The sequence below is a fragment of the Melospiza melodia genome, chromosome 6 (assembly GCF_035770615.1).
Source record: "Melospiza melodia melodia isolate bMelMel2 chromosome 6, bMelMel2.pri, whole genome shotgun sequence".
NCBI lineage: Eukaryota > Metazoa > Chordata > Aves > Passeriformes > Passerellidae > Melospiza > Melospiza melodia.
The window spans coordinates 4,858,273-4,878,744 of NC_086199.1; the positions used below are offsets into that span (position 1 = coordinate 4,858,273).

At 40.4% G+C, this 20,472-nt stretch overlaps 1 protein-coding gene across 2 annotated transcripts in view; it reads left to right on the forward strand.

Annotated features, from left to right (window-relative positions):
- Positions 1 to 413: 413 nt before the first annotated feature.
- The window catches only part of ARID4A (AT-rich interaction domain 4A), a 48,850-nt gene continuing 28,791 nt past the window's right edge, over positions 414 to 20,472 (forward strand). For both annotated transcript variants that reach the window (XM_063159724.1, XM_063159725.1), the window contains exons 1-10: positions 414 to 489; positions 1,099 to 1,160; positions 2,353 to 2,463; positions 4,811 to 4,876; positions 5,819 to 5,909; positions 15,692 to 15,771; positions 15,874 to 15,968; positions 16,533 to 16,665; positions 18,040 to 18,119; positions 19,821 to 19,897. In XM_063159724.1, coding sequence (XP_063015794.1) covers positions 1,155 to 1,160; positions 2,353 to 2,463; positions 4,811 to 4,876; positions 5,819 to 5,909; positions 15,692 to 15,771; positions 15,874 to 15,968; positions 16,533 to 16,665; positions 18,040 to 18,119; positions 19,821 to 19,897 — 739 coding nt within the window. In that variant the 5' untranslated portion in view covers positions 414 to 489; positions 1,099 to 1,154. The remainder of the gene's footprint in view (positions 490 to 1,098; positions 1,161 to 2,352; positions 2,464 to 4,810; positions 4,877 to 5,818; positions 5,910 to 15,691; positions 15,772 to 15,873; positions 15,969 to 16,532; positions 16,666 to 18,039; positions 18,120 to 19,820; positions 19,898 to 20,472) is intronic.

Below are 20,472 nucleotides of genomic sequence, written 5' to 3' on the forward strand. Positions count from 1 at the left end.
CCTCCCTCTCCCCGCGGCCTAAAATGGGAAAGAGCCGCGCACAAAATGGCGCCTGCGACGCTGCGGCCGCCGCGCCTGCGCGCCGCTCGCGCTGGCTCCGCCCCCATCGCCGCCGTCCCGCCCCTCCCCGTCCTTCCCCCTCCCTCCCGCCCGTCCCGCCCCGAGCCAATCGCATCGCGCCGTTCCCCTTCCGGTCCCCGCCGCCGGCCAATCCCGTGCTCCCGGGCCCGCGCCGCCACCCAATGGGGGTGCTGTCCGCGGCGGCCCAATGCGCGCGGGGCGCCGGGGCGGCGGCCAATGGGAGCGGCCCCGCTCCCGCCGCTTGTTTATTGGGGCTCGCGCTGCGGCGCGGGGCGGGTCCGCGCGCGCGGGGGGGGGGCGGGGGGCGGGAGAGAGGGGGGGCGGAGCGGGGGCCGCGCTCAGCCGGGGCCGCCGCCGTCTGCGGAGGGGCCCGGGCGGCGCGGGGGCTGCGGAACGAGGAGTTCGCAGGTAGGAAGGGACGCGCGAGGAGGAAGGAGAGAAGGAGGAAGAGGAGGCGGCGGCGGCGGCGGAGTTGCGGCTGCCGCGCCGCCGTCCCGGGGGAGGGGACGCGAAGCGGCTCCGGGAGCTGCGCTTTAAACCCCCCCCCCGCCCCCCCTCCCCCGCCCTGTGGGAGCGCACGGGCGCGCGCGCCGCCCCCCTCACGGAGCGGGACCCCCGGGACCGGGACCCCCCAACTCTGTCCCGGTATCCCCGGGATCGGCCCCCGCGCTCCTTGGGCCGGGGGGCTGCGGCGCTGCCCCGGGGGGCGGGAGGCACAAGTCCCGGGAGGAGGAGGGGGCCCGGCGGGGCCGCGGAAAGTTGAGAGGGGGCCGGGGCGGGTGGGGGGCGGCGGCCCCTGAGCCCCGCGGAGCAAATGGCGACGTGACACACACCGAGCGCGGGGCCGCCCGGCGGGAAGCGGCGGCCGCGCTCCCTCGGCGCGGCCGGGACGGGCGGCGGCTCCTTCCCTCCGTCCGTCCCTCCCTCCCTTCGCCGAGCCTTGCCCGGGCTCCCCCCGCCGCCCCTCGCGGGGAGCCCCGCGCTCAGCCCTCAGCCTCCCCCGCTGTTGTTTTGCAGTGTTGCCCGTGCGAGGAGAAGTCCCGGAGCTGGAATCGCTCGCATAACCCTGAAAGATGAAGGTAGGCGGCTCCGGCGGGAGCGGGGATCGCCGCCCTGCTCGCCCGCCGCTCCGGAGATTTCATTTTTAATCGCTCTCCGTCTGGGCACGGCAGCAGCGGGAGAACGCGGGGTTCGCTGCGTGCTGTGAGCGCTGCTCCTGCTCCCCGGCGAGGTGCAGGTGATTTAAAGCTCTCACCGCCGTGCAGGAGCGCTCGGAACACCCTCATCGCCTCTGAGTTGTTGTTGTCCTTCGGGCTCCCGTCTTTAAACGCTTCCTGTATCAGCAGCTGCTATGGCAAGTTTGCAAAACCACAGCTTTTGTCCCGCCTTTGCTGTTGCCGGTTTGCTCAGTACAAAGGCTCAACAATTGCAGTATAATTTACAAAACTTTTCCTTTTCCCTTCAGAGTTGAATGAAATAATCAAGTTATAAAAAAAGCCCTGTCCGTATCCCATTTTATTTTAGATTCTGCACCCATTTCCTGTCTTTTCAATGTGGTTATTTTGTCCTTGTTTATCGGTTGCAATGAGCACAGTAAAGTGAAATGTTGAGTATGAAAGTTCAGGTTAAGGAAAACGTGATGAATATTTCTCTTTAAAAACGCACTGGCAATTAAGTTTTAATAAAGGCATTCCAGGAAAGAAAAATAATTGTTAATAGCTGTTTGAAAGATTGCAACAGATTTCTCTAGAGGTCTCCTTTTAGTCATCAGGAAAGAAATCCTATATATAGAATGTTATAGACTTAATTGTAAGTGTTGGGATGACACCAATCTCAAACGTTTTAAATAATCTGTGTCATTGGATTGCTTATAGCTGAAAAAATACAGCTGTCTGTTGCCTTTTTGTACAAGTAGTTGAGTTAATAGTTGCTCCTTTACTTTGTTGCCCTTTTTATAAGCAGTCTTCAGTATCAATGTGAATATCCTCAAAAACATTTCTGGGAGAGGCTGGCAATGAATTGACAGGAGGTGTGTGTCAACATCAGTGACAAACCAAAACTTCCTGTAACTTGTTTGTTGGGTTTTGTTGTTTTTTTTTTTTTTCTCTCCCTTTTGAAGAACTCTGTGTTGGCAATCTCTAGGACAGACAGTTTATCAATTAAAAAGTCAACAGGTCTAAAAGCCTAGGCGTGAAACGAAATAAATAACAATGCAGCTGTAAGTTTAAGCAAGAGCTGAAGTTTGTTTTTGTGTCTTTTGTTCCCCTGCAGGCAGCAGATGAGCCTGCCTACCTGACAGTGGGGACTGATGTCAGTGCCAAGTACCGAGGTGCCTTCTGTGAGGCAAAGATCAAGACGGTGAAGAGGCTTGTGAAAGTCAAGGTGAGTGTCTGAGACTGCTGCTGCTTTTGGTGAAACATTGTGCTGAAAGGAGTTCCTACTCCTGAAGATTAGAAAATGTTCATCACTTCACTGTATGAATTTTAAACACTTAAATATGTGTTTTTTCATATTTTGTTTTTTTTTCCATTCAGAATGAGTTTTTTGGGGGTTTTTTTGCCTCATTTTGTTATTTTTATTTGGTTTTTTTTTATTATATTTTTTTGTGGGATGCTGGAACAAAAATGAGCATTCTTGCTTCTTTTTTCCTGACTGCATTTGTCTTCTGTTTTTGAATGCATCAGTTTCCCAGCAATAAGTTTTCATGTCACAAATACAGGATTATGGCTTTACATGAATAATAAGGAATAAGAGCAACCTCTTCAGAAGCAAAAGTTCCATTTCATTCCAGCTGGCACTCTCACTTTTACAATTTGGAACTGAAAAGGCAATGCAAAAATAAGTTAACAGCAAGAGAATTGGCAATAATTTGTTTCTTAGGCCAGGTTTTAGCAATGCCTAGGGTAATATTTGAGTTTTGAGCATCTTGATTCAGCTCTAGAGCAGCTTGATTCTAAAGCAGCGTGCCCTGGCTGTAGCTGAGTATTTGTGCATGGATAGTATTGGCACATAGTATTCATTCACATTTGCAGGGCTTTTGGAAAAACAAACAAAGGCAAAGTTGTCATTTTGGTGTTGTAATACTGTTGTAAATGCCACTATGTGACAATAAGAATAAAACATTGTTAAATGCAAGTTAAAACTGAAAGTAAATACAGAAGTTGTTGTTGTTCTTTGTCTTGTTAAAGTCTTCCTACTTCCTACTTTAGTGCCTGCTGTCCAAGATATGTAAATAAGTCCTTAGTGACCCAAAATCCCCAAGAATTGAGGTGAAAGCTGCTTTTTGTAACCATACATCCAAGCTTTTCTGTGCTTTAATGCCTAAATCAAGTAGAACAATCCTCAGCCTCTTCAGTTACATATATAGATCATATCACTTTATCAGAGTGCTTTTCATCAATAGAAAAAAGTGTAATTCAGATCCTGGAGTCTTTTGCTTGTTCTTAATAAGTACTTGGGGGAACTTGTGGTGTTCTTTGAAATGTGTGTTAATGAGAAGCTCTGTAGGAAGCAGTGTGCAGGTCTGACAAGCTTCATTTTGTCTGCATCTTTGGTCTGGTAGAGTATTTAGCTGTTAATAGGTAGGAATTGCTTTTTCTCATTAGAATCAGGTGCTTTATTGCTCCATGATAAGATTTGGAATTACACCAGGCTGCTGGGACTTGGTGGAAATTCCTGTCACTGCCTCTCAGTTCTGTTATAACAATAGGAGTTTTAACAAGCTGAGCCTGATACTGTCATTAAGATGTGTAGGCACACCCTGGCATGCTTGCCAAGAGTGCAAAAAGTCCAGAACATCCCCTGGCCTTTTCCTGAGCAGCAGCACAACCTGTATTCATCCCTCTGCCATTTTATTTTAAATTTTGTATCAGCATTGAGTGCTTTTTGAACCTGAATGTGTGTTAATACTGCTGCTGCTTTGGCATGCCACTGGTGTTGTGTTTATAAATACAGTACAGTGGAGTCTGTGCTTGCAGGATCATTGGGGGAGCCAGAAAACTGAACATCACTATCAAAGCAAACTTCTGGAGCTTTTGCTTCCTGAAAACAAATAGAAATTTTGGATTTTTGAAAATTAAACTGCATAGGATGATGTTAACTCTGTTTCCTCACTGTTCCCCTCTGGAATGTAGGATTTTTAAAGGCAGAAGCAAAGTTTACTTACACTGTAACTAATCCTTATTTTCATCAGGTGGGTGGTGTTCCACATCTTTGCCATAAAAAGTTGCTCAAGGTGGCAGAAATGCTGTTATCATGGCCAGTTTGGTGATTTTTTGATACATTTTTAATAAAGAGATGTTTTTATTTTGGTTGTGGTTTAGTATTGAAAGTGTTGTCAGTGAAATGCTACAGTTGAATCAGAGAGAAAAAAAAAACAAACCTGCTTAATCTCATCTGGAAGCCCAGTTCCAGGTTTGCCCTGGATTGTGTCAAATTCTAAACTCACCTAAAAATTTATTTTCTTTTTTTCTTTCCTTTGGCATGACTGGCGTTTGATTTGCCCTGTTCTTTAATTGTGATGTTTCAGATTAAAAATTAAATGTGATACTTGGGGCTTTGTGTCAGTAAAATTAGCCATGCCAAGTGTTTTCTGTTGAGTAACATTTGAATCTAATTGATAATCTTAATGTGGATAATAAGATATTTTTTATATATATACACATTTTCTTGTGTTTTTTGTTTATTAAAAAATCAGATGTATATTAAAAAGTTGATGAATATTTTTCAGGTGGTGTTGAAGGGGGATAACTCAACTCAGTTAGTGCAAGATGACCAAGTGAAAGGACCTCTAAGAGTATGTATATTGCATGCTTTCTTTTGGTAATCACAAAAATGTCCTAAAACTCTTAAATGTTGAAGTTGTTTAGGTGGGTACCTGTTCTTCAGGATTGAAATCAACAGGAGGAGACTTATCACTTTAGATTAGATGGGTTCTGAGGAATTAGTCTTAATTTTTGTAGCTGTTTATGCTTCTCTGTGTTGTGTACTTGATGCACAGTTTTGCCTGCACAGGAATTTTTGTATCTTCTCATAAAATACAAAACTTCCTATAAATAATGAAACCTTGAAACTTCTCAGAAGTAATTAACATCTTGAGTGCCAAGCCATGTTCATGCCCATTAGACAAGAGCAAATACAATTACTCAGTGCTTTAGAATAGTTGATATATTTTACATAAAAAGGTGTTTGTATTTTCATTTTATGTAACAGTTGTGTGCTAAAATGCAGAGCTGTGTCATGAACACTGAATGCAAATAGAGTTCTCCAGAGAAGGTCATCTTGTATTTGTCTTTTCTGTGTTGCTCCTGCAGGAGCACCAAGGCTGCTACTGAAATTCTGATCTAGCTGACACTAGAACTGTGTTTAAAGTATAAGAAATACTACTAATTGAATGATTATCACTAATGAATTAATTTTGGATATTTGAATTAATGAATTAACTTTGGATATTTGTTTTCTATTGGCTTTTTATTTCTTGAGATGATGAAATCATGCTGAATTAGATGTTCTGAGTTTCTCAGTGCTTTGGTGTCTGCTTGTAGTTCAGCCTTCCTGCTGAAGGACCTTTGTTCTTACCTGTACCTAAACAGGGTCTTACAAGAACTAAACTTTCAAAGCAGCACTTAACTAAATGGAGTCTTTACAAGCCAATCTGCCTTGCTGGGAGGGTCAATGTGTTTTTATCAATTTTCTGAGTGTGAGATTCCAGGTAACCTTGAGCTGCTCCTTGTTGCAGGTTGGAGCAATGGTTGAGACCAAGATGCCTGATGGATCTTTTCAGGAAGCAGTTATCAGCAAGCTGACAGATGCCAGCTGGTACACTGTGGGTGAGTGGCCACGTTTCATTTATGGGCTGTAATCTTTGAACAATGTATTTCTAATTACAGGTAACAATGTCAGTAATTTACATCTTGTTTTGCATAATCTCAGATAGTTTTTGGAGGGGACTTTTTTTAAACTTGTCCACATCTTGATTCCTTTTCCATTTCAAGCAGGATAATGATTAATTGTTGTTCAAGGAGGCTTTTGCACAGATAATTGCAGGGCTGAATAGTAAAGTTTTGTTTGATACAATGTACCTGTAATGATAGAGGTTGCACTCAGTGAAATTCAGAATCATTTGTGCAGATTTTAAGACATAAACCTTGTAAAATCATTCTTCCAGCTGAAAATCTGTGGCATGAAATAAAGGCCTGAAATATATATGAGCCTCCTTGCATTGTATGCAGGCTTGTACACAAGGAAAACAGGGATAGAAGACAGAATCTATTTCTTTTTAAGAGAAGAATCACATACCACACAATAAAAGAGGAGACATTCATTTATAGTGTGAATAGCTGTTTCCTTTAATGTAATTTTTGAATAATGATCTAAAGAAAAATAGAAAACTACTTTTCTCCTCATGTTGGAGGCTCATGTGGTGTTAAGTGGTTGAAATAGAAAGTTCAGAATGCAGGGTCAGCGAAATGTCAGTGTTGAACAAGAATCCATTGTAAGACAAGTTTCCTTATTTTCAATAATTCTGATCTCCAGGTTTTTCTGAAACAGCTTTAAGAACAGAATGACAAAACTCAGGGACATTCAAGTATTAGTACAGAAGCAAATATAAAAGAACAATATTTGAATCAGAGGGCTTTGCAAGCACCCATCCTTTCTTTGCACAACTTTTTACAGCACTGGAGCCTTCTGTTCCCTCATAGCTGCCTAGAAGGAACATGCTCCTGTTAATTGTCCTGTGCATGCTGCTCTTGGGCATTGCTGTGGAGATTAGGACTTGTAAATTTAAACTCTGTGTTTCTCATTAGCTGCCTTGGGTACCAAATCTATTCAGCTTTGCTTCATATTCTTCCATCCTCTCTTGAGGAGTCCTCTGTCCCATGAACTCTTAATCATTTTGGTTCATTAACCCCTTTTTAAGATTTAAATAAGCTGTTTTCAGTAATTCAGCATTTCCTTTGCAGTAGGTGAGGTTCTGTTGTCTTTGGTGGGATCAGGATAAAGCTCTGCAGATAATTTGGAAGGATTTATTGCTTTATGATTATTATTGTTAGTGAGTGCTTTAACTCTAAGCTGGTTGACAAAGCTCACTGTTCTTTGCCTTTTTCTTCAGGATTATAACATTGCTGTAAAATTGTAGTGGATGTCAGGTCAGGGAGGAAGGGCAGGATTATTTTGGAGTGCAGAAGTTTTAAAATCTGCATAATTTAGTACTGTGATGTGACATACTCAAGGTACAACACTGGACCTTTAACTTCTCTGTATAGATTTTCAGAGGTTCACCATTCTGTTACAGAAGTGATAAGAAACACAGTCTTGCACAATTTCATGGTTTATGAGTTAACATTTTAATTGTAGAACTCCCAGCTGATTTCAATTTTCAAGTAGCACTTTCAGCTAATTCTGTTTGAATTTGGGCCAGAAGACATTTGTCTTCTTACATTTGACATGTGAACTTTAAATCCCTTGTTTGGGGCATGAGTTTTGTCACTGTTTTCTTTTTTTTTTTCTTTTTTGCTTTCTTTTTTTTTCCCTTTTCTTTTGAGCAGTGCATTTCTGCCAAAAAATCTTTACTTGATGAGCAGGAAATGTGAACAGTGAATAAATGCTCTGCCCTGTATTAATGGATTGTTGTTTATATTTAACAACTTGTTGAACTCTCCCCAGTTATGTAAGAGAGAAATCATGCATGCCATGATTTTTACTTCACGCATTTATTTAAGTGCTGTTCCTCAGAAATTTGAACCAATGGATTAATTAACTTCTGTAATTTTCTTTCCCCAGATAATATTTTTGACAGACAGAATGGAGAAAATAAAATACATTTTCCATATGCAAATATGTTATGGCTGCTAGGATTTTGTAAAAGTTTAGAGCTCAGGGGGGATTTAAGTAATTTTATGGTAAATGAACATGCAGAGCTGTTACATGGTGCTTTAACTGTGAGAATACAATTGTAATTGTTGGGTTTAGATCTTAGGAACATTTCTGTTAGTTCTGTGTGCAGAGTTGCTGTTGGAAGCACAGGTAACACTGACCAGAGTAAGCAGATCATCAGTTTTGCATCATGGTTCTTCTGCAGTTAAAACTGGGAAGGTGTTCTAGGTTGAGTACAGGAATATTGACATGTGAAAAATAAGCTTTATCTTCAGCCTGCTGCTTCCATTGTGTCTTTGCAGAAAGTTTTGGATAGACATGAGGTGGATATTTATTGTGCTGAAGCAAACAGTTGAGTTGGTTGCTGGTGGCTGTGCTGCTCCACAGCCTCCCTGACTGATGCAGAGCTGAGAGGGAAGTGGATTAACCAGAGTCCAGGTTTACAGGGTGCCTCCCTGAACATTTTGAGATGGAAAGCACAAGGGAAAGCTTGTATTTCAGTAGTTTGTGCATTTCCCTTACTATTTATTCTCTGTTATCTAACATCTCTTTCTCAGTGGTGTGAAAGCAAACTGATCTCTGGCTAATGAAACCAGGAATACATCCAGGCAAACATTTTCAGAGTATTAAGTAGAGATGTGTAAAAAATGCCAAAACAAACTGCCTGCATGTCTAGTGAGAAGTGATGATGTTCACTTTTGCATATCAGTTTCTCTGTTTCATGTAGGGATGTAAAGGAGAAAAGGCACCTGAAACAACTTTGCTTTGGTCAATAAATGGAGCCAGTGGCAGTGCTGAGCCTGCTATAATGGGCTGCTTTGCCACCCCTGGAATGCAGGAGCCACAGTGATGATCAGTTTGTGTATTTCAACATTATCTCCTGGCTATTAATGGTGCTCAGGTACCCAGAATAAACAAGGCTTTCTTTGTATTGTAGCTTCAACAGAATCACTTTTTTATCTCTTTTTATATGACAATGATGTTAATCTAGCCATGTAGCCCTCTTGGACAGTTCAGCTGTGATTTGGAAGTACTTCTGAAGTTACCTTTGAAATTCAGTTTTGCAGTATCAGCAGGTAGAGAGGCAAAAGCTGCTTGGAGTGGAAGTTTAGAAGTGTCTGGGAAATGTCATTGCACAAGGCACTCCTCAAATCCAAAGTGATGTGACACTAATAGGGGTTTAAGTTCTTTGGTTAACAAATGGCTCAGTTGGACCTGGTGATTTTACTAAGTGATTCAATGATTTGATGATGCTTTTCTTTAGAATGCAGTTATCTAAAGTGAACTTCTTTAATTTACAAATTACAAAGTGCTGCATTGATGCTTTTGAAGTGCTGAATATATTGTTAGGTGATAATTGCATAGAACTAGAATGGTCTGTCAGATCTGCTTTAGCTGAACAAGGTTTGAATTACAGTTTACTGAGTGTACCATCCACCTGATTCTCTGTTAACTTGTAAAATGCTTCAGGTGAATCCTGAAATAATGTCTGAAATGACTGACAAAGAAACCACAACCTGGACCACACCTTACAAAGTGCATTGTTGTATTTTCCTTCTCTCACACTCTGCCTGGAGTCTTACAAGCATTACCAGAATTTCAGAAAACAAATCCTTATGTGGATGTTCTTTGAGGAAACACTTTTGTATTACTTCTGCACAGACCTAGAAGTGATGTAATACATTATATGAGTAAGAAACAGGATTTCATTTGAGCAAGCATCCAGGAGTTGCTGTTGGAGTGGCCTGGTTTGCCCCATGTCATCTCTCCTTTGAGAAAGCTCAGGTCAGTGATCTGGGTGTGCTTAGGTCTCTTTTTATTATGTAACATAATTTCCACAACTTTAAACAAGTTTAAACCAAAACAGATCAAATACATTGAGCCTTGTATTTTGCTAGGTAGACTAATGGAAATATGTTTCTGAAGAAAGAAATAAAAAACATTTATGAACTTCCAGTAATGTTTCCTGTGAAATGAGTGGGAAATAGGAGAGGGAAACAGTGAGAAGTCTTGGCAGTTTTTTTGCTGTCAGATTTCAGGATTTTATGTACTGCTTAGAGTGAAAGGAATGTGATCCCTTACTCTTTGAGACTTTTGCCTTTCAGGCCCTCCTGAGGCACCTCAGTGAGCCCACAGCTCTGCTGGTGGCAGTTTCCAGGGAATGCTGAGTTAAGTGTGTGTGAGCAGAGTTGGAGACCTGGGTGCTTGTTCTGGGTATGAAGTGGAGTCACCCCCAGCTGCATCACTTCACAGTACTGTGGTGGTGAGGTCATGGAAATTAAAGATAATGAAGATTTGGTTTTAGTCATCTTGCATGTTTCATGGATTTTGAAAATTCCAGTTCATAATACTGAGGATATTTATCAGCAAATGAGCCAACATTGATGTCCCAGGACTTTAGGAGCAGGGTTGCTAACAGGAGCTATTTATAGTAATATTTTCCTATTTTTAAAGAAGTTTTCTTCTGGTGCTTTGTGGAGATATTTATGCTAAGAGGAAGAATAGGCTTGGTCCTGGGTGCAGTGCAGCTGTATGCTCTTACTGCAGGGGTGCTGGGAGCTCTGAGTGCCCCCACAGCTGGCTCCATCCATGGCACAGAGCTGTTGGTTTGTCCTGTCCTGTGCTTGTGCCAGGCCCTGGCCATGGCTGCAGGGCTGGTCTGACCAGTTCCCAGCATCCTGCTGAGGCCCACGTGGCACCAGCATCATCTCTGGGCTGTGCATGTGTCACCAGGAATCCACAACCACAGGTGTGTGCCTCCACTGGGCTGCTCTTCTCCACCACCATGACCCACCACAAATGATTCTTTTTAAAATTTGCTTGTGTGGATTTTGAGGAAACCCTGTATTGTCCAGAGCCCTTCCATGGGATGTGTTTTCAGGTGCACCTGTGGCTCATAAAAATGCTGCAGTAACTCTGTTGGTTGCTCTCTGGAGAATCTAGAAAAAAGCATAAAGTGTTGTGTTTACTCATGTTTAGGGAACAGGTGTGTAGAGAAGCAAGATTTTGTAGTGAAAAAATTAGTATTTTAACAGTAGAACCTTGTTACAAATCAACTGGATCTAAGCTTTGCTTTTGAAATCACCTTTGTTACTATGTGAACTGAGTGTTGAAAATATCTTAAAATTGTGTACAAACAATACTCTGGGGAAAGCAAGGAGGTAGATTTTTTCTCTAATCTCTTTATGTGTAACAATAGTAAGATCAACATTTCAGAAAAAGCAGTTTCAGGCAGCAGGCTTTTGTTTGTGAGGTGATGGTTTTCTATGAGCAGCCTCAAAGGTCACTCAAACTTCCCTGTTTTCTGGGATATTTCAAATATATTTTTGTAAGAGGAACTTGAGCTCACTTAACAGAATTTAAAAATATTAAATGTGAGTTGTGTGGTGTCTCAGTAGCACAGTACAGTGCAGTACTTGCTCTTAAACCCTTTTGCAGTGATGGATTAGTGGTACAGCCCTTGTCTACAAGGACATTTAACAGGCCCTGCACAGCTCCTGGTACTTTCTATATTGTTTCCACAGCTGAACCCAAAATATCTGCAAAATCTGCACGCATTAGTCAAGACATTCCTAGACAGCATCTCTTGTAGTTCATAAATTGCTGCTTTGCCAGGCAGCCAGTGAGAATAATTCAGTGTGCACAGTGACACTGAGCAGCTTTAATTTGTGGTATGTACTTTCATTTCATTGTCTTGGTGACTTAAAAGTTTCTCAGTGGGTTGGGAAACGAGACCAAATTGTTTCCTTGCAGTGTAGAATCTGATCTCTCTTGGTTTGGGCAGCAGCACTAACACAGCTTGTTGGATTTGAAGCTTGCAAGATGCAGCCTTGAGGGTTGTTTTCCCTGTGCACTTGTGTGTCACAGAATTGTCACAGACACTGCCTTGTCCTGGTGACACTGGTGGCTCTGTGGAAGTCATCTCATAACTGCCATGAGGATGTTCTCTCTGGAGTTCTGCTCTCTTCTCCTTTTTCTGTCTGTTTTTTTTTTTTTTTTTTCCTTAAATCTATTTATAATATAGCTATATATATACTTCTAAACAAGATGTAGTCAAAGTGTTCTGTAGTATTTTGTGACAAGCTTCTTCACAGTTCCTAAAAATGATTTTGATTAGTTGACTGGTTAATATTATGTATTTAAATACATGAAAACTTGAGACAGGAGAAAAAAACTTGAGGCAGCCCTATTGTAAAGCCAGGGTCAGTGGATTTTTGCTGATGGTGTGCATAAGTCTGCTATAGACAGAAAATGGAAGATACCAGCTCATCAATAGTGAGTTTAAAGTTGCATTTTGAGGCACTGAACTTGTAGTAAATTTTTTTGTTTTAATTCTTGCAAAGTGTTGTATTGATCACCAGTGGGAAGTTTGTTTTTATTTTTCTGTCCTAGATGAGGGTTGTGTAGATTTCCACAAACAGAAAAAACCCAATTCTGTTTCTTTCCTGTTATTGCAGACAAGGTCAAGATGCAGCAAAATTCAGAAAAATTCCATTTTATTGTCGCTGTTTCAATATGCTCTGTATGGAACATATTGAACTCAGTTCTTGGGACTAGACCAAGCATTATGGCAGAGACTGTTCCTCCAGGTTGTGCTGCTTACTCATCTCTTTCCCCTTCTGTCAGTGCTCCTCATTAAGGAACGTGTTTGGAGGAAAGGGCTCTGCCCGGCAGAAATGTCACTTTTCTCCCTTCCTTCCCAGGATGCTCCCTTGGCTGTTCTGCAGTTCCTGGCTAGTTTGTATCCTTCCCTTCCCTTCCCTTCCCTTCCCTTCCCTTCCCTTCCCTTCCCTTCCCTTCCCTTCCCTTCCCTTCCCTTCCCTTCCCTTCCCTTCCCTTCCCTTCCCTTCCCTTCCCTTCCCTTCCCTTCCCTTCCCTTCCCTTCCCTTCCCTTCCCTTCCCTTCCCTTCCCTTCCCTTCCCTTCCCTTCCCTTCCCTTCCCTTCCCTTCCCTTCCCTTCCCTTCCCTTCCCTTCCCTTCCCTTCCCTTCCCTTCCCTTCCCTTCCCTTCCCTTCCCTTCCCTTCCCTTCCCTTCCCTTCCCTTCCCTTCCCTTCCCTTCCCTTCCCTTCCCTTCCCTTCCCTTCCCTTCCCTTCCCTTCCCTTCCCTTCCCTTCCCTTCCCTTCCCTTCCCTTCCCTTCCCTTCCCTTCCCTTCCCTTCCCTTCCCTTCCCTTCCCTTCCCTTCCCTTCCCTTCCCTTCCCTTCCCTTCCCTTCCCTTCCCTTCCCTTCCCTTCCCTTCCCTTCCCTTCCCTTCCCTTCCCTTCCCTGTTTCCCCTGCCCACTGGGAGATGAGGCAATGGGGGCACCTCAAGGGCTTCTGCTTTTTCACCCCTGTTTTTTTTGGAAGGACAGGACAGTAATTTCCTCTTTAGAGATGAGAATGGTGACACTGTAAACACATCCTTTGGTGACTTCACTGTGTCTGTGTGCATGGGGAGATGTCTCCTTGTCTTCTGTTCCTGTTTCCTACCCTCTCCCTGCTCAGTAAATCTTCCTTATAAAACACAACCTTTAGGATTTTTGCTTTTGAAGAATTTGGAGTTGGAGCAATAACCTGTTGAAGGAATGAAGAACATTAATTTGAAAGTTTTTAGTTTGATTGTTAGTTGTAGGCATTTTAGCTAGAGTCAAACAACTTTGCTTCTGGATGAGATTAAAAAGAGGAATGAATTTGCAGCTTAGAGTTTATTAAGTTCTTCTGACACGACTGTTATCACAGCTTCAGAATATCTCATAGCCAAAAACTGTGCCATCTGCCTTACTGCTCATATTTACAGAATCCTTCATGTTTGATACTGTGCCTTGGACAGACATTTCCCTAAATCCTCCAGGGCTGGCATTAAAGAGTCACTCACAGGGTGACATGGATATGAGCAGTACTTTGGTGTAGCAGATTTTTCTGAAGAGTGAGATGGAAACCACAAGGCCTATTTAGTTTAAGAAATGCTTGTATTTTTAAAGGTGCTGAGTTTATCAGTGGGAGTTTCTGGTTGCCCTTTCAGTCAGGCACAGTCAAGTGTTTTCCCTAGAGGAGAAGCAAGTTTGAAGTAGCTACAATTATGAAATACTTCAAGCATCATGATTAATTGGAGAGACTCCTTACTTGGCTCCACCTTAGTAACTCAAATAATTGCTATTTTTGTATGACAAATGGTGCTATCCTTTCTCTATTGAAACTTATTAAAGTGATCACTTATGTAGATAAGGAAATCTTTCTTTTTATGCTGTTCTTTTACACTTTGTTTTTCTGCAAGGATGTTTTGCTCTAAGTTCTGCAGCCATGCTGGCAGTTGCAGGTGCTTTGTACATGTCCACAGCATAAATTGTTACTCTTGATTGTCATAATTTCCTTTGTGTCTTAATTTAAGTGTATTTTACTGAGGGTATTTTACTTAACTTTCAGTATTTATAACATTTAATCTTTTAAGGAGGAAAAACTGAATATGTCATCTGCTTTATGAACAGTTTATTTGCTTTATCCCTCTACTCTCTAGCTTTAAATAAAGAGGTAGAGCTTCCAATTTTGGAGTTAATAAATAAAAAGAAGCAGTTTGGTTTTATTGTCAAGTATTAGGTTCTATTTGCTTTATTCAATCAAGTTACTTGTTGCCAGTCACCAGCCATTTGTCCCCTAAAATGATTATTCTTGAAAATTTAGTGGTTTGATATTTTTGGAGGGGGAAAAGTGAATTGTTTTGTGTGTAGAAGTGTTCTGAGCCATTAAGATAATTCAGTGTGGAGCATATGGAGCATACCACAGCAGTATTTACTCTGAAGATGGAGGAACCTTAAAGCTTATCTTATCCAGCTTAATTAATTTTATAAGTATGCCAAAATTACCATACTGCTATGCACAGCACTTGAAACTTTCTTTCACTAGTGCACAAATCCTGTTTCAAGTAGTTTAAATATAGAGAATTGTTCTGTTCTGCTCTTTGACCCCATACAAATAAACTGGGACTTTGCTGGGATTCCAGCCTGCAGCCACCTGGGCCCTGCTCTTTGCAGTCAGGGGGAATTGGGAACTTTGCTTTTTTTCTCTTCAGGGACATTTTCCTGAAGAGGTTTTATCTAAAATGAAGAGTAGATCTTTCTCAGCAAAGCTTGCAGTTGCCTCATGGTGTTCTATCCTTCTGCTGTATATTGATGGAAATTGATGGAACTTCCTATTCACACAACAAGATGTGTCCCAAATATTCCTTATCAAGTGTCAGACCTGGAATTGCAGCTTTCCAGAATCTTGATCTGTTTGTAAGATGGCATTGATAGTGTAGCAGAAACTTGTTTTTCTTTCCATTGATCTTTCTGTGGGATTGCTCATAGCAAGAGGAGAAGTAAAAAGTACCATATCTATTCAATGATGATAAGTAAGGAAGAAATGTATAGGGTGGAAAAAATCCACAAAACCAAACAAACCCCAGAGATTGCTAGATGATAGTAACTGGTGTGCAGCCAGGCCTGTGGTTTGAAATGTGCAGTTGTATTGATAAGAGGAATGTCTGAATTACACTGAGACTTGCATCCAAAGCCTTGCTTGGTCCTGGCTTGAATCTCTGTGAAAATCTATTCCAAGACTGAATCCTGAATACTGACTTTCCTTTTGCTTGTGGACTAAAGAAGTAAATTAGGCTTGAAAGTGATGTTTTAGAGGATGTTCTTGATTGTGGGATAAACAGTAGATTGGGATTGAGATCTGATCAGCTTGTGCTGATGCTTTTCTTGGCTTGCCTCTAGTTTTTGATGACGGTGATGAAAGGACCTTGAGGCGAACTTCATTATGCTTGAAGGGAGAAAGGCACTTTGCAGAAAGTGAGGTAAGGCAGTGGTGGGCATGGAATTAAAAAGAAATAGTTAATTCATATTTTTTTTATAACAAGATATTGCAAACCATTATTGTTTCCCCCTTTTCTGTGCAGACACTTGATCAACTGCCACTAACCAATCCAGAGCACTTTGGAACTCCAGTTATTGGGAAGAAATCAAATAGAGGGAGAAGATCTTCTCTTCCTGTGTGAGTTTTGGGAGTGTTCTGCTTTTCCTTTAGTGTTCTTTGCTAAAACTGAAGCAGTCCCAGTGAGTGAATGCTCTAGCACCTGAATTTTGTGCACAGCTGATAGACATGGTCCTATGCTGGCAATATTGTGAAATTGAAGGGTTTTTTCCCTGTAGTATCCTTAAGAACATTTCTGCTTCTTTCATCTAAGAGGAAATGTAGGATTTTTTAACCTTCTTGATATTGAACACAGTAAAAAAAAAAGGTACCTCTTAATTTTTGGGGTGGAGAGCATTTTTCTCTGTTTCATGTCTGTGCACAATAAAAACCTGAGTCATGTCTCCAATTCTAACATGATGCTGTTGTAAAATACTGCTACTTAGAAAGAATTCCTATAAAATTCCTCTTACTGAATAAGTGCACTTAATATTTAAGTGTATTTCAAGTAATTTCAGCTCTTAAAATCATAACTTGTTTTTGAAGCTTTGCGAAATAGGAAGAAAAATCTTTTTGTAAGCTCTTTTGGTTTCCAAGTAGTAACTTCAGACAAACTTTAAAATATTCTACATTTTGATAATTCAGTACTGAAGATGAAAAGGAAGAAGAAAGTAGTGAAGAAGAGGATGAAGATAAGAGGCGCCTCAACGATGAATTGCTTGGCAAGGTTGTGAGTGTGACTTGTAATGCAGAGAAGGCAGACTGGTACCCAGCTTTGGTGAGTTCCTTCTGCAGCAAAGCTGTGAATGCAGTCAGGCTAAGCTCTACTCCCATGCTGGCTAAAAATACAAGTGTTTGCAGTATCTCTGAAGAGTAGGAAAGCAGAGATTAACATTTATGTGTGAGTTGGTTTTGTGGCATTCAAGTGTTTTGGAACTGCATATAAAATGATCAGTGTGTAATGATACTTTTCTTCTAAAAATAAAGTATGTTAGGACTTGCACTCCCAGGCAATTTAAGAGGATCTAGATTTATGAATTTTAATTGTAATGGGATTTGAAATTTTTTTTAATGTAATTGTCTTTTTCCCTAGACTTTCAGTTTTATGAAATACTGATTTGTTTGATGCTTGCATTTCACTGGTCAGTTACTCTAGGAGCAGATGTTGGTGCTTATTTTCATTTGACTGCCTATAAATGATACAGCTGTTCATTGCCACTGCTGAAATTAAATATACATTAAATAAATCCAAGTTCAAGTAGACCTGTATTGTAAAGGCAGAGACTTTGCATCTTATTGATACACACAAAAAGTTTACATGTGCATATTAAAAGTTGCTTTCAGTAGAAAACTTCTTGCTGTTTTCAGAAATGATGTAATGTAGAGTAAACAGCTGACACTGCCTTATCCACCTGTATGTACCTCAATTTAAAAAGTGGTATTTTACATGTTCTGGCTGTAGCTCCTTTTAGTAATGACAGATTTTTATTTAATGTGATTCTGAACTGGTGGGTTAAGTACTTGGAGGTCATATATTTGCATTTAACATTTTCTGCTTTTATATGTTCTAGAGCAAAACAAACTTGTTCTGTTTGTGGTAATACAAATACTGCAAATGTATTTTTATCACTTGCTTTAGACCTAGAGATGATACTGGTGTGGAAGGATGTGGTGGATTCACAGTGGTTTATATTATCCACACCTCAATAAATAAAACAAACCAAAAAACCAACTTCAGTCTCAGTTTAAATGCCAAAAATCAGAAGCTAGTATTAAATAAGTGAGTTTGTGACTTTTTAAATAGATGCTTTTAAAAAATTTTGTGTGAACGAGAACTAAAAAAGCAGAGTGAATGAACAGGATCCTGTGATGTGACCTCAGCAGATTAGTTTCCAAATGAAATTTTAGACTTTTTTGGCTTGTACAGAACAAGTCAATAGCTTGGGGTAAATTGCTTCTTGAAATGTGTTGTTGTTGTTGGCCTTAGTAGCATAAATGGAAGTAGGTTTGTTTATCCAGTACTGGAAATATAATTGAAGAAACAGCAAACAGCAGTTTAGATTTCTTTCCTTTCAAGATCAGGTGTTTGTTTGTTTGGTTTTGGTGTGTAGTTTGTTTTTTTTCTAAAGGAATGTTTTATTTGGCTCCTCAGGTGGTGTCACCGAGCTGCAATGACGATGTCACTGTGAAGAAGGACCAGTGTTTGGTTCGATCCTTTGCAGATTCCAAATTGTAAGTGACAGCTCACTTTGCTGAGATATCTGTGGGGGGAAACTGGGAAACTCAGCACATATTGCTCCTGGAGATGTTATTTCTTCCAAAAGGAGAGGGTGCATTTTTCTGTAATGCTGGATGGACACATTTGGCATTCACAGTCTGTTTCCAGCTGACTCCCTCTGTGCTTCCTCACCCTTCTTTCCCCTGTGTGTAACAAGAATTCATTGAATCAAGAAAGTTTCTGGTGCATCTTCATGTAAAAATATCAACAAGTTAGAATGTAAGCACCTGGGTGTTCTTCCTTTTTTTTTTTTTTTCTTCATAATTTCTATCCTTTAACGTGAGTTTTGGTTTAAATTATTTCCCTTTCTGCTTTAAATTAACTTCTTTATGGTGTCAGTTGTAGTAGTTTGGGAATCTGCTTCATTACTTCTAGTGCCCAGATGTCCATAGCTGTTTAGATGCTTCATAAGGGTTTAATCTACTTTTTTTTTTAAATAGGAAAGAGAATTTTAAAAGAATTGATAATCAAAATGTTTACAGAATCTAAATCATATTCCTTCAAAAAGAAAGAAAAGTCCTGTTAGTCCATCCTCCACTCCAGAGGGAAGAAGGAGGAGAGAGAGACAAAGATGTGTTTTACATAATGAACTGTGTATTCATAAGGGCATGAAGGCTGCTTTGGGGTTTTTTAAAGGCTGCTCCCCTTTATTTCTCTTCATTGTTATTGCACTGCATCTGTGGTAACACATTGTAACTAAAACTTCCTTGCCAAAGGCCACCTGTAACCCTCTTTCTTTCAAAAGGAGCAGTTTTTGACTTTTGATAGTCATGATTTTGAGTAGGTTATTTAGTGGATTACTGAAATGTACTTCAAGTACCTGAAGATTTGGTTCATTTTGGCCTCTTCATGTGGATATATCATCAGCCTTCTGGATAAGCCTGGCTCTGTGCTGAAGGTTGAATGTTACTGGTAAAACATCTTGATCTGCTCTGATTTATTTTTTCTCCCCTTAGCCTAATAGCTTTAACTTCAGAAAATGGCAGCCTCTGATTCGTGAAGTTTTACTCCAGATTTTCTGAAATAATGAAAAAAGGGAAAAAATGTGTTAGTCCAACTCACTTGTAAGGCTCTCCCTGCATTTTGGTTGGGATTTCTCTTGTAACTCAGTGACTGGATATCCAGTATGACTTTGGAACAGAGCAACCTCCATATGTTTTGCTCTGAGAACACTTTTGTAATTTAAAAATTAAAATCAACTGTCTATCAATGCAAATCTGTGAATTGGCTTCACTGTTGTTCTGTGCTAGTAAAAAGGCATTTTGAAAATAGAGGACTTTTCTGTCCTCTTAGCTAGATCCTTGTTTTGGAGAGCAGCTGTTGATTCTTGTGCATATTTTCAGTTCAGAAATTTTTTTTGCCTGCATGTTTAACCTTTGCAAATTTGTCCTTTATTTTAATTGCTTAGCCTGCACATTTACAAAAGTTTCTTAATTACTTAAGGATGCTTTAATGCCTGGATTTCGAAGATTGGAAGCTTACCCTGGGTAACTTACTCTTGTATTTGGATCATACAACAAGTGCCTTAGGCAGTTAGTTGTTAGCAAGGACCTTGCAAGTGAATGATAACTCTTGAAAATTTTAGAAATTGCTGTTTTTCTAAATCAAATGCTTGCTTTTCTGTGATGTAATCACAAAACCTTATTTTTTTACAGTTACTCAATAGCAAGAAAAGACATTAAGGAGCTAGATCTTCAAAACTTACCAAAATCAGAGGCCTCTCCTAAAAAAGGTAATTTAGAATAAATTCTAGGTGTTTAAAATAAGTAATTTCATACAAAGGTTCTTTTAACATTTGCTGATAAATGATGACCTGTTGATTTCTGATAATTGCTCTTGGATATTTTGTAAGCAATTTTAAATGGGAGAAATTGGAGAAACTTTGGATATAGCTTTTGTCTAGTAGAAATGTGATTTTTTTAAATTTGATTTTTTATTTTATTTTTTTCTTTATTTGATTTTTAGTTCATTATTTTGATCCAGTCCAAATTTGTGGAAAATGAATAGAATATTTTCAGTGTAGTCTATTTGAAGTTGCCAGTGAGCAATGGAATATATACTTACCTCTCCTAATACTAAAATTTTGTGCTACTGCTCAAAACACTCAAAACACATGTTTACTTTAAAGATACCCAGACAGCAGGGTGTAAACTTCATAGCAAGTCTATGATTAATGTTTAATTTAAAAATATAATTACAGAATTGGATGAATGGATAGATGACATGGATACCAGAATCCATCAAAACATGAAATGTGTTAAGGAGAAATGTTTTGATTGTATGTATTAAAAATTATAATTAAAAATG